Source organism: Perca flavescens, chromosome 1, assembly GCF_004354835.1.
Source record: "Perca flavescens isolate YP-PL-M2 chromosome 1, PFLA_1.0, whole genome shotgun sequence".
Classification (NCBI taxonomy): Eukaryota; Metazoa; Chordata; class Actinopteri; order Perciformes; family Percidae; genus Perca; species Perca flavescens.
This window is the reverse complement of record NC_041331.1, coordinates 39,303,903-39,318,323: the sequence shown is the minus strand read 5'-3', so window position 1 is coordinate 39,318,323 and position 14,421 is coordinate 39,303,903. Positions and strand designations below refer to the sequence as shown.

The window sequence follows — 14,421 nt, the reverse complement described above, 5'->3', positions numbered from 1 at the left end:
TTACCTAGGTACTGTCAGGGCACGCCCTCATACTCTGCTTCTGACTGGCTAGTAGTCCTTACCTAGCTACTGTCAGGGCCCTCATACTCTGCTTCTGACTGGCTAGTAGTCCTTACCTACCTACTGTCAGAGCACGCCCTCATACTCTGCTTCTGACTGGCTAGTAGTCCTTACCTAGGTACTGTCAGGGCATGCCCTCATACTCTGCTTCTGACTGGCTAGTAGTCCTTACCTAGGTACTGTCAGGGCAAGCCCTCATACTCTGCTTCTGACTGGCTAGTAGTCCTTATCTAGTAGCTACTGAGCATGTGCGACTCCCAACAAAGATGGAACAGAAGTGAGATGTCTCACTCTGTAGCTAAAACAGAGAGCTCAACACACAGGGTGAAAAGAGGAGCTGCAGCAATGTGCAGTACAACAAAAATATGGTGTTATCTGAAAATCAAACCATGTAAACCTATTCTGATACAACCTCTAAATACAAATATTAACCAGAAAATTAGCATAATATGAGCACTTTAAAATATGCTGCGATGGCAATTTGACACGTCACGTTTGTGTATTGAAGAGGAGCTCGTGTTTATTGTAACGTCTTGTATAAACTGAAATTTGGGAATTGTACACAGCACCCACTGGGATTGTTGAGGGAGAGTTGTTTTCACTTTGTCACCTTTTTCACTCCTGATGAGTTTGCACGCCTGCTTTAAACTGAAAAGTTTTTATAGTGTTATAATCATATCATTTTGTTTTAGTTTGCTACTGACTTTATCCCACGTGGGGAAATTCCCAATTTGGGTTTGTTAGCACAGTTGCACACAACTTTAAACACAGGATTTACACAGTTACACACATGCTCAGGAATGGAGAGTGACGGGCTGCTCCTTGGAAGAGTGCCCGAGCAGTTGAGGGTTCGATGCCTTGCTCAAGAGCACCTTGGTAGTGCCCAAGAGGTGAACCGGCACACCTCCGTGTTATTGGTCCGTACATGGACCCTCTGATTCACTACGGACTGAGCTACTACCAGCCCACACTATTTCACAAAGAAACATTAAAACCATGACAGAGATGGGTTTGCCTTTTTGAGGACGTGTATGCAAAATGGATTTTTATTTAAAGCTATAGTGCGTAGTTTCTGTCACCCCCATGAGGTATTCTAAGTCATAACATCAAAACTGTTGGCACAGCCACATGGTCGTGTAAATGAAAAAGCAATAATTCCTACTCCTAATAAGTAACCTGTTCAAGAGCAGTAAGACGACATCCCTGTCTGACCTCAGTGCCTTTTCTTTTTGGAGTGCTCTCCAACTACAAAAAGCCACACCAATGGTTATCCATGCTTGTCTTTTCCATCAGTCACTTTATATTTTGGATTTTAGTCCTTCTGCTGAATGTGTAGGTCTTTTCTTAGCAGTACAATCGCTGCATTTCAGCATAGACAGTAAAATAAATGGACTAGTGAAGTCCCTTTTCCGGTGATGGCTGAGCGTTACTGAGCAGCCTCAAACTGAGTTTGACGACGTAGATGTGACGTAGCACTATAGCTTTAATGTGAGTTCTTTGAACACAGGTGAGACGTGGTGATCTGAATCAGTCCCAAGTCCCTCTCACTCTCTGGCCAACACCTGCTCTGTCCACCCCACAGGCCCCAGTTCAACCGCACTGCCTGCGCTGTCTATACTGTATTTACGCCCCTGTAAGTGTTCAGACATTATCAATCAACTTCACTGCCTCAAGCATTGTCTGGTGTTGATGTATTGAGTGGTTTACAGCCAAAAATGTCCTTCTCCAGGAGCAATCTCTATTTCAGACTGTATCATTTGTCAGCTGCTCTGTATCTCCATCCATCACACTCTCAATCACCGTCTGGCTCTTTCTCTCTCTCAGTCCGTCCGTGTTTCTGTCACCATGTCTATCTGTCATTCTTTACTTCTCTGTCTAATTATCATGCGCAAACGTTTCTCCCGATGGGCGACTGCTGCAGGTTTGAACGGTCACACTGTGTGCCCTTATCCACACATGCAATCTCTATTGGAATTGGAAGTAATTCCCTTGAGGAATCAATAACAAATCCTAGCTGTCTGGAGAAAGTATTGCTGTTCAGGAACCAAGATAAACAGTCTTTTTGTCAGCCCAACCACCATGAATGCTTCCATCGGTTTATGAAAGTGTTTCAGACAAAGTGGAGAGGTGTCAATCTGTGCATTCAATCCCTCCGTTGAATTTAAAACATGCAAAAAATGGCCAAGATTGGAGTTACGTTTTTACCTGAAAAACCTGTCAGTGTATATTTTATTGTTATTTTTTTATTTATTTCTTCACTAGTTAAAGCCTGCTGTTTTTAGTTATATAGGTGTAAATTGTCCTTTACTTCTTGTTTTTTTGTCGTCTGTGTATATTCCAATGTCTTTCTATAATTCAATGTCAAAAATGTCAATCACAAAAAAAAATTGTCAGTGAAATATTAGTCTATATCCACAGCGGAAATTACGCTGTGTGTTCCTCTTTTCGGCCCGATTTCCGTTACCTTCCAATTTTTTGTGTGTTGGAATTTAAACTCAGGTGGATTTGTGAGGACTATGGTTAACTGCTCCTCAGATCTCTGCAGGGTAAATCCAGACAGCTAGCTAGACTATCTGTTTAATCTGAGTTTTCTGTTGCACGACTAAAACTACTTTTGAACGTACATATGTTCCATCAAAACAAGTTCCTTCCGGAGGCTATTTTGCAGAGGCACCGTGGCTCCGTGTGGAGCTTAGCGCCGCCCAAGATGATTGTGATTGGTTTAAAGAAATGCCAATAAACCAGAGCACGTTTTTCTCCCATCCCAGTAATGCTGTGTGAACTAGCCAGACCCTCTTCCACAGCGCTGTAGAAGAGGGTCTGGCAAAGTGAGACTAGTGAAATATTAATGACAGCTTTCCCAGGAAATAATGGAACAAACAGGGAAACATGTGATTAGTTTGATCAGCACAAACTGCAAACTAGAGTCTGCCTTAATGTTGACTTCCCGAATGGTGACCACACACATCCCAAGTGTACATAAACACACACATCCAAGGTGTACACACACACACACACACACACACACACACACACATCCCAGGTGTACCAGACACACACACACTGCCAAGCAAGAAGGGACTAAGTCAGCATTTTGTACTTGTCTCCTCTGCATTATTGATGACAGCTGACAGGTAGCAGAGTGGAAGGGTGGATACGAGATGAGCACAGTGAGGTGGAATATGAGGATGCTGCCCAGGCTGCAAAAACACAGAGGGCTCGAAGTGTCAAGTCAAAACCAAAGCCAAAACATCAGTGAAAACAAAGTCCAGGACAATATTATTAGAGGGAAATTAAGGCAATCATTTCAATCAACACATGTTCAGGTATGATGATAGGTGTTTATTAGTTGAATCCCGAAAGCTTTATAGTGTCAGTCCGTGGGCCACAAATGACAATACTCCATGACAAGAAGTAAACAGCTCAATGTAACACGAGGACAAAGGGATACACAGAAGGGATGGAAGAAGGATTCAGATCCTTTAAAAGTACTAATACACACAGTGAAAATACTCCACGACTCCAAGTGAAAGACCTGCATTCAAAACCTTCCTCAAGTAAAACATGGAAGTGTTATCAGCAAAATGTACTTAAAGTACTTCAAGTAAAAGTACTCATTTTGCAGTATAATGTCCCCCGTCAGTGTTTTCCTCTTCTATCTGATGTTTCTGGATTAATATTCCTGCTGGATTAATATTAATGTTGCATTTGACTGCTGTAGATGTTTAAGGTTGTGCTCATTTTAACTCCTTTGGCTAGTTTAATCTACAGCAATGCATCATGGTCTATAAGATCCTCATGTGTTTGTAATGCGGCTGTCCTGTGAGAACCACGTATCTCTAAATATGGTGTCAGAAACACAGCCCTGTTTTCAGCTTTGTGACGATGCATTTCCCCAGCTGATCCCAGAGACTTTATTTAGCTTAAGAAGGAGGAGAACTTTCTCAACACATAAAGCAGCACTTCATCCTTCAGTTTATCACAAACATTCAACATTAACACATCTGGAGATACATGGTTTATTCTTTCTCGGACAGGAAGGGGGTGAAAAACTGTCATCTGAAAAGTTAAAGCTGTCAGACAAATGTAGTGAAGTGAAAAATACAATATGTACCTATGAGATGTGGTGAAGGAGAAGTAGAAAGTGTGCATGAAATGAAAACTACTCTACTACTAGTAAAGTACAACCTTAATTTTGTTGGCCATGCTTAAAGTGCATGAGTAATTCCACCACTGTGCACGTGTGCCATCAATCAAATATAGATTGCAATCTTTAGTTTTAGGCCAGTCTGAATCTGAATTAATGTGCTGCATCTAAATCGTCCTTCATGCACATGATGTGATCAACAGCCTGGAGCTCAGTGTGACAGACTGAGATGTGACAGTCAATCTCTGGTTCCTAACTGCTTCCTCTGCAGCGGAAGAAGACCCCCCCCCCCCCCCCCTTGTTATTGACAATGGAGCAGCCTAACAGACCCCCCTCCCCACCCAGAGGTGTGACGTCACAGATCGCAGTCACATCCATGTCGTTGTTCAAATATTGACTGAGCTCCATAACATCAGCTTCAAACAGAAAACATGCGCATCAGGGTCGGAGCGGAGCGGGGGGTGGGGGTGTTGGCTTCTGGGGCTCCAGCCTTGAATGTTTTCTCAAAAGCCCAGAATCTTTTGGGGTTTTAAAATAACTTTAACTGGAATCTACTTACTTTAATCATTTCCCCTCAGTCTCTTTGACCGGATCGGCAAATCAATAGGGCAAAAGTTCTGTTACTGGGGAAACATGGCCATTCATTAGCTATGAATATTTTGAATCATGTTTCTGTATATCTGTATCTTTGTCTCCATATCCCAATCGGCAGCGGCAGATGGCAGCTCACCAAGAGCCTGGTTCTGGCTGAGGTTTCTGTCAGTTTTGCTCATTGGGGGGGGGTATCCGTAAAGTGCCCTGAGATAACTTCTGTTATGATTTGACTATACATCAAATTGAATTGAATTTTGTAAACTACTAAAAAATATTTGGCAAGATTAGTAAAATGCTGTTTACGCCAAATAACTACCCTACCTATGTGACTTAAAAATAGTAACATCAGACAATTTTTACCCCTTTTTCTGTGGTAGGAGTGAAATTGAGTCATCCTCAACATTTGTTGTGTTCTGAATGATGAAGACAGATGGAGAACAACTAGACACAAAACAGGATGTCGGCTCTACAGGATGATTCTTTTACTTCCTTGGCAACTGTCGTGTTTTTGTTTTTTTTTCTCAAAATGATCTACAGATTTTTAGACATTCTATTTTTCAAATGGTTTGAAAAATACAGAGCATTCCCCCTGGAGCCCCTCCCTCTGGTTTGGGCTGAGTCCCGAATGTTTCCAACGTCTGGCTCCGCCCCTGATGCGCATTACATAAGCGATTCCAAGCGCACTGGTCTGTGGTGTTTCACGTAAAAAAGAAGATGCGGTCACTCCACTGCTTTACAAAACAATAATGATGTTTATTCATAATAATATTGACATGATTTGATACACAAACATTCATCTGAAACTAAATAGTTCAAGTTCAAGAGACAGTATAGAGTTTGGATTTGCCCAGATGAAGAATCACTATAGGTAACGTTCCCATAATATTGCTGTTGAGACTTTACAGTGTGTACGTGGTCCTCAGGTGAGTTTATTGTGCATTGCGGGTTACATCACAACAATAATCCTGTGGTTTTCCTACGGACATAAAGTGGTTCTGAATATGTAACTTCATGGTTCTCTATGGTATCCTCATCATCACGGTAATATCCTTGTGGTTTTGTGATAATATAGCCTATTTTTAAAATATATCCTACTCTTTTTCGTAAGTTTTGGGCAGTCACCCCACCTGCTCCTCAGCTGTATCATAAAAAAATATGACAGTAATCACAAAGGAATCGAGTGACAGTTTTTCTTCCAACTCCCCCATCTCAATGCTACATTCAGATCCGGCGAGGCTCATAAGCACTTCAGCAGGAAAAAGTTGCAGATAGCTCCCCGGGGACAGTCGCACATCTTGCCGATCCGCGCCCCTTTCCTCACGGCGCACTGCTCCCCGATATCACACTGAGGGGGAACCAGAGGATTGATTCATTTCTCCCTGCTGCGACATGCATCAATACAATATCAATCAATATACAATGTTCTTTAAAAACATAGCCTACCGTCGGGACTTGGCCAAATTTCTTTTCCCATAGAGGCAGCCGTTTAGCCTGCAGCTTTTCAAGAACTTCGTGGAGAGCTCCGAGCTGGACACGGATCAAAACAACAGTAAAAAAAAAACAAAGTGCTTAATGCATGTGCCTTTGTTATTGTAGCAACGGACATACACATAGAATAAAATGTCAAACAAGTAGCTGATTAACCGAAATGCAAAAGGAGTGTACAAATAAAATAAATAGCCTACTTTTGTTATATAGCCTAATGCAATGCAATTATAACATATTATGCATATTTTATTTAAAATGATATAAATCAAATTACACAAATGTCAAACGTCATTATCTGCACAGGACACATGTTTTATGATAACAATCTTAAATGCATGCATTTCTGATTTGAGTTTGGTTTACTAAATTGAATGTGGTTAGAGACTTGAGTCCAGACTTGATATCCACATTTACTAAAATAATATATATATTTTTTTTTTACAATTTGATAAAATAATAAAACTTTTTTTTTGCATGCTTTTTGCGAAAAGATCTAAAGTTCAATCGTGTTTTTGAATGCATGGCGCGCCGCAGAAGTGAAGTAAAGCTTACCAGCTGCTTCTCGCTGGTCAGGTTCGGACCTTTTGGGTAGAAGTCCCGCAGGGCTCTGGGGCTCAGCTCCTCTTCGGACTCGGTGTCCAACACTTGGGCTCCAGCGGTGCTGGAAAGCAGCAGCAGCGCGCAAAGGAGCGCGCCGCTGAGCATCCTGGAGGTGGTCTGCATGGTCCCGATGCGCGGCAGCATGTTCTCCTTTCCCCGTCTCAAATAGTTGCTCCCCCGCGCAACAACACCTTTTTATCTGACTCGTGCCATCTGCTCGCTCCACCTTATCCTTTGATTTTTTTTTTCTTTTTTCTTTTTGTCATGCGTAAAAGCTGCCTTGGGTGAGTCATCGCGTAAAAGTTGCTGGGGAAAATATGCTTCAAAAAGTCAACAACAACACCAGCAATAACATAAAGTAATGGATTACTCGTTACTTGGATGGAGAATGGAGGGTTTAAAACTTATTTCTATGAAGTTATGTATAATTCTAATGAGTTATATAGGCTATATGATCATATTTAGCCTATAAGCATTAAGACAATTAGCGAATTATATTTTGGTGTCTGCCATACGATTGTTGTCATATATCCTTTAATCAGAACAAACACTTGATTGAACATCTGTATTGGATTACAGCCTTAAATAAGAGCAGTGATGTGTTTCAGTCACCCAGCCAGCCTGAGAGTATTGCTTTGTTTAGTATTCCATGTAGATCAGCAGTACCTTACAATGTATGACTTTTCCATTATAACCTCAAAATGGCATTTGCAGCCTCTGCTGCATTTAAACGTGGTGACTCAGTCCGTCCTTTTATGCTGTAAATGATCAAGAAAAACCAAACAATGCTGGCGTTCAACCCCCATGTTATTCTGCTGTTATCAAAGCAGCTTGGAACCTCCCACCCCTATAAAAAGTCAGGTTCATCCCTTTGAAAGTTGTTTTAGCTTTAAGAATTCACTTTTTATCGTTTGTGTAGGGACTGAGGGCCAAATGGACAAACTGCTGTTTGATTACCAGCTGTTATCAAGTTGTGATTGGACAGAAATGGTGATTTATTTATTTTTTAATTACTGAAGTCATTTGTGTAGCAGGTCATCTCATTCGTAACAAACAGGATAAGAAGAATCACATTTTGTTGTTGTTTCACTTAACTAATGGTACATAACGCCTTATGCTGAATGACTAAACAAGTATCTAATTGTTTAGATAGATAGATAGATAGATAGATAGATAGATAGATAGATAGATAGATAGATAGATAGATAGATAGATAAATCTGGTATGGACTGACCATGTGATGCAATGACCATGATAACGTGCTATGGTAGAGTGTGTGCAATGGTAGTAGTGCAAAAGTGAACAGTGCAGGGATTGAACAGTGCAATAGCTTATTATTAAATATTAACTATGACTATGAAAAGACAAGAATGTAAACATAACTGAATTGCTTGACAAACAAGAAAATAAATATGCTTACTTATTTTGTGCTTGCATGTGTCCTAAAACTCTAATAGCATCCTAATTAACCTGTAAATTAAAGGTATAATTAGTTTGAACTTCATATCAGAAATAAATGATGCAGTGAGTGGAAGCAAGTAGAGTTGGGAAAGAGAACACAAACACCCCGCAAAGCAAACAGGTCTAACTTTACACGTCCAGTAACACTGCAACAGTTTACTGTGAAAAAGAAATATATGTCTAACCCGATAAATACTTATCTCACTAATCATGTACCCAGCAGCCACAATATGATATAATTTCACCTCTTACGCAACCACTTTAACAATGCAGAGGATGAGCACAATACACAATAGACACACAATATGGATGGACAAATGACTGCTGCTGTATAGATATTGTATGCTTAATCCTGTGCTTGAGTTATCCCAGTTCACCGCATTGATCGCAATCAGAGCCGCCTGTTTCGGGTCCATCAGCAGAGACGGAGACGTAGGTGCAGTAAGCTTTGATTGTGTGCTCGAGGCTGCATGACTCATGTTTCTCCCTCCCCACTTTTAATGACTGAGACTCCAATTTATTATTTCATTCACAACAACCTGGCTATTTCATTCACAACCACGGCTTCATTCGTTTTTGCAACGATACCCATGAGAGTTTTGCAGGAGACACTTCCCTGCTCTGATTTGTTGCTCTGGTAGTTTTGGTGTAGAGCTCGTTGAGGACATTAGGCAATTTTGCTCCAAAACTGCTCTCAGATTGTGGACTCTCAAGCATGAATAACAACCTTTTAGGAAAACAGATTATATTTAGACTGGGCTGACTCAAAACTCTAATAAATGTCATTTGAAATGTAGTTTGGTCGACTTGGTCGTTAGACAAAAATCACAGCAACCTCAGAAGTAAAAACTGGTGGAACAAACGGAGTATGTAAAAAAAAAAAATAGTTTTCTCCAGACCTGCGGTCACTGATTATTTGGCCACTTAGGTGGCAGCACAACAACCTGTAGCCATCTTAAGTTGTTGTGCTAGGAATTTGAATTGTATTTATGAGAGTCACACCTGCTAGTCTGAAACAACTACATGCATTAAAGGGGTGATAGAATGCAAAAAAACGATTTTACCTTGTCATAGTTGAAAAACGACAGCTTGGAGGGTAAATAGGACATACAGTACATAGAACCTCAAAATCCCATTGGCAGCTCTTTCCTCTGCAAATCTCACAATTTGAAACTGCTACTGAAAACGGGCAAATCTCAACAAAGCTAAAAGTTGATGTCAACTCCTCAACTCCTAGTCTTTTTCACGCCCCAACATTTACATAGGCTACACCACTGACCTGAAGTCAGCTTAGCCTTCTGAATCTAGGTCACGCAGAGCTCATAATGTTATAGATTGTTTGTCTGCTATTTAATTACCAAATTCACTTCTGATACTTTTTTTATGCGAGAAATCAACTATGTAGAGGTCAAATATGTGCTGTTTTACGAAAATTGATTGCAAATTTTGTCCAACTGTGTGTCGGCGTTCAGCGGAGCTCAGCAGGCTAACATGACAGCGGCCGGTGCTGCCTCGCTGCCCGGCGTGTCCTCCTTCACAGACCCCGGCCCGCTGTGAGCTAGATGGATCTCCGTCACGGCCGGCAGCCCGCGCTCCATACCCGCGCAAAGTCACTGTTTCTGGGTTACTGGACTACCAAATGCCGAGGCCCTGACAGAGCTCCAGGGCCTGCAGCTCTCTGTTCTCCCTCCCCTCTTCCTGCTAAATGGCCGGTGTGTGTGAGTGAGAGCGCGGTCAGCGAGCTTGTTACGCCCGCAATCTCTTACCACAGGTTCCAGTTAATCTTATAATGGATATGTGTGTTGAGTAATTTAAGAAACAATCGGGGAAATAAATGCCTCTTGCCGCGAGTGAGCTGGATGGAGCTCTATCAATGAGAGCTAGCTTGCCTCCTCCTAACGAGACATCTGAAATTCACAAAAATGCATTAAATGGAAATCAGACAAAGTGTTAGCTAAGCTTTGTAAGACCTTAGGTCAGCTGTGATATATATGCCGTGACGAAATTCAAAGTGTAAATATACTATAGTTATGCTGAAAGTGTAACTAGTTAGCTATCTTTAGCTACCCATATGATTGAAGGGACACTAGCAGCTAACAAAACCCTCAAATTCACAAAAATGCCTTAAATTGAAATCAGACACAAACGTTAGCTTTATAAGACCTTATGGTAGCTGTAATATAAGTGGTGTGATGAAATTCAAAGTGTAAATATGTTATAGTTATGCCGAAAGTGTAGCTAGCTAGCTAGCCACGATCTTTACCCATAGGATTGAAGGGACACTAGCAGCTAACGAAACCCCTCTAATTCACTAAAATGCATTAAATTGAATACCAAATTTGCAATTAGCCATCAATTTTCGTAAAACGGCCCATATTTGAGCTTTTAGTTGATTTCTCGCATAAAAAAAAGTCTCAGAAGTGAATTGAATAACGAAATAGCAGACAAACAATGTATAACGTTGCAGTGTCTGAAATATGAAGCCTTCTCCAATGTATGTGGTTCCTCAACCAATCAGCCCGCAGCTCATCTAAATATTCATGAGCATACCATATTTGGAAGAAAAGCGCTCGTTCCAAATAGGACCAAAACACAAGGATGCATAAGGGGCCTTAAAATAGCAACTGGGACATTTTCAGCCAAATCAATGTTAAATACCCCATTAGGAGACCCCATTAGGAGACTTAGAACATTGTGAAATACCCTATATAATCATTCTATCACCCCTTTAATTGTAAAGTAAAACAGTGAGGTCATTATTTTGTCATCTTAATTGCCCAATCTGAATAGTATTAGTATTTACATCTATGTCTGAATAGTATTTCAATGTATGTTTATTTTTTAAAAGTATTTTTCCTGGAGCTTTGAGTTGTTGTATGGACTTTACCTTATTTGAACATTTACTTTTTCACTACATGGATGTGCACAACATTGTCTTTTTTTAGTCAGAGCAACAAGCTGTAACATTGACTTATTATCACCTTGTAAAGATGTAATGGCAAATGTGTTAGCTAACAGTTCCCTGTTCACACATCGAGCAGACACAGAGCAACATTAGCATTCATTTGGAGTGGCTAAGTCCAATATTTAGGCTACTCTCCTTTTAGCTCTGTTTTGGTCTCTACCAGCTTCAACCTAAGGAGATCATTTTCTATGGGTTCATCACTATGAGCGACCTCTTTCACATAGTATTTTTTTGGTTACACTTTACTTGACGGTATCTACATAAGAGTGACATGACACCATCATGAACATGTCACAGACATTAAAAACAAGTCATAAATATGACATAACACTTCTGTCATCAAGTGTCATTCGGTTTTTGTCATGACAAGTTAGGGTTAGGGTTAGGGTTAGGGTTCATGTGTCATGACAATGTCATGTGTTCATGACAGTGTCATGTCACTCTTATGTAGATACCTTCAAGTAAAGTGTTACTTTTTTTTTTACCCATTGTTAATATTAAATATTGACTAGTGCAGCTTTAAAAAAAAAAACAGAAACTGGAAAAGACAGCTTTCTTTCTTTGCCACTAGTTTACCATGATGTTTTGTTCTTCTGTTGTTTTTTTTTAGCAAAAATGATTATAGCAAAGCTATTCCAGCTTGAAAATCAGTGAGGACACTCACATCTTTATGATAAATAAATGGACACTGCTCACCAAATAAAGGACATTGACTCTAACTGTCTGGATATCCTGAGGAAAAATTATTAATTCAATTTTTTTAATTAACATGTAGAGGAACAAGCGCCCTCTTTTACACCTTTGCAGAGTTTACAATTTTCTATTTTTCACATCCGAGAAACATTTTGTGCTGGACCCCGCAGGAGATACACTATATTGGAAAAAAAAAAAAAATTGCTAAAGTTTCCATGTAACCTAACCCAGAAGAAACCAATGCAGGCACAGAAATACTATGAAACCTCCACGTAGAAAGGCCCAGGACAGAGGATTCAAACCCAGAGCTTCTTACTGAGGAGCCTTACCAATTCAAATATATTATATAAAATTAAAGGTGCTGTAGGTAGGATTGTGTCAGGACATAGCCAAAAAATGTTAACATCGACAACTTTTCAGTCCCTCCCCCCTTTCTGCTAAAGCCCAAAATGGTCTCCTAAGCCCCTCCCCCCCACAAGGGAGAATGAATGCATGTGCATGAGCAGTGATTAACACACAGTTAGACTGAAAAATTGCACTACAGGCTGTAGGTGGTGCCAGAGGAACTGTATTCTTTTTAAATGACCTGCTTCATGTAGTTCTACTGGAACATAGGGTCAGTTTCAGCAAATATGGGTTAAGGTTAGAAAGTTAATTTTATAAGGCTTACCTACGTTTAATTATGCCCTCTGTGAGAGAAACAACCAAGAGACAGTAGAGTATCACCTTCAAGTTGTTAATGCTTTCATGCAGATGGAGCCGCATGTCTGATACAGACTTTCCAAGTTCCCGTTTACTAGTTAAAGCCACCCGGCCGACCCTTTCCTAACAGTGTTGAAAAATACATCCAAAAGATGTGGAAGATGTGAAAGCTGTCCACATGTCAAACTACTGTGATCTGGCCATTTGCATCAAAATAATAAAGCTCAAATATCCGCAAAAGATTAAACTTCATTGACAGCAACTAGCTTAAGCAAATAATCATTGATAGTAACCCCTGATAGTTGAATTTGTTGGGTTTTACCCATTTGGGTATTCCCTGTGTCTCTGTGAGGATCCAGATTCAGTTATCTCCCGACAGCAGGTGCAGCCCACCTGTTGCTCTGCTGATAGATAAGAATGTACTGTTGACAGCAAACAGCAGGAAGGAAAAACAGCAATAACAGATGTGTTGGGTATATGTGACGTGACACGGAGCTGAGGAGGCGGCTTCAGAACAACAAAGTCGCATATCATTTTGAAATTATTTTTGCTCTGCACAACTCATACTTTTGATGGAACCTGGAAATATCTCGCCAGATCCATCTTCTTCGTATACTATATGGTAGCACTCTATTTACTGTCATTATTTTTCTCAATAGTGTAATTTCACTATTGTTATTTTTGTCTACTCTGCACATGCAACATCTACTGCACGTCTGTTTGTCCTGCTGCAGGCCAGCCATTAAGAATTATGGACAGGAACAAAACTTTCCAAATTGGGCTCCTCATTCACACGCACTGCAGCACTAGCAGCACCACCCACTCTTCGCTCTCATACCAACATGGTAAAATTCAAATAAGCCATTAAAGGTGCTCTAAGCGATGTCACGCGTTTTGTAGGCTACAACATTTTTTGTCACATACAGCAAACATCTCCTCACTATCTGCTAGCTGCCTGTCCCCTGATCACACTGTAAAAAAGCATCTCCTCAGTATCTGCTAGCTGCCTGTCCCCTGATCACACTGTAAAAAAGCATCTCCTCACTATCTGCTAGCTGCCTGTCCCCTGAACACACTGTAAAAAAACATCTCCTCACTATCTGCTAGCTGCCTGTCCCATGATCACACTGTAAAAAAGCATCTCCTCACTATCTGCTAGCTGCCTGTCCCCTGATCACACTGTAAAAAAGCATCTCCTCAGTATCTGCTAGCTGCCTGTCCCCTGATCACACTGTAAAAAAACATCTCCTCAGTATCTGCTAGCTGCCTGTCCCCTGATCACACTGTAAAAAAACATCTCCTCACTATCTGCTAGCTGCCTGTCCCCTGATCACACTGTAAAAAAGCATCTCCTCACTATCTGCTAGCTGCCTGTCCCCTGAACACACTGTAAAAAAACATCTCCTCACTATCTGCTAGCTGCCTGTCCCATGATCACACTGTAAAAAAACATCTCCTCACTATCTGCTAGCTGCCTGTCCCCTGATCACACTGTAAAAAAACATCTCCTCACTATCTGCTAGCTGCCTGTCCCCTGAACACACTGTAAAAAAACGCGGTCTCTGTAGACAGCCCAGGCTCCACAAACGGCAACAAAAACCAACTGCGCCAACCTGCAGCACGTAACATAACAAACAGTCAATAACCGACAATAAGGATTTGGGGGTGGGGGTGTGGGGGGTTAGTGCGCGGAAGGGAGGGGGAGGGGACG

General features: G+C 40.9%; 1 protein-coding gene across 1 annotated transcript; it reads right to left on the bottom strand.

The window, feature by feature from the left end:
• Window positions 1–6,023: 6,023 nt before the first annotated feature.
• cart3 (cocaine- and amphetamine-regulated transcript 3) lies at window positions 6,024–7,033 on the bottom strand. Its single transcript, XM_028582206.1, has 3 exons — window positions 6,842–7,033; window positions 6,245–6,328; window positions 6,024–6,146 (listed from the first exon to the last, which is right to left on the bottom strand). Exons 1-3 carry the CDS (start codon window positions 7,031–7,033, stop codon window positions 6,039–6,041), a joined length of 384 nt encoding a protein of 127 aa, XP_028438007.1. The 3' UTR covers window positions 6,024–6,038.
• Window positions 7,034–14,421: the final 7,388 nt, after the last annotated feature.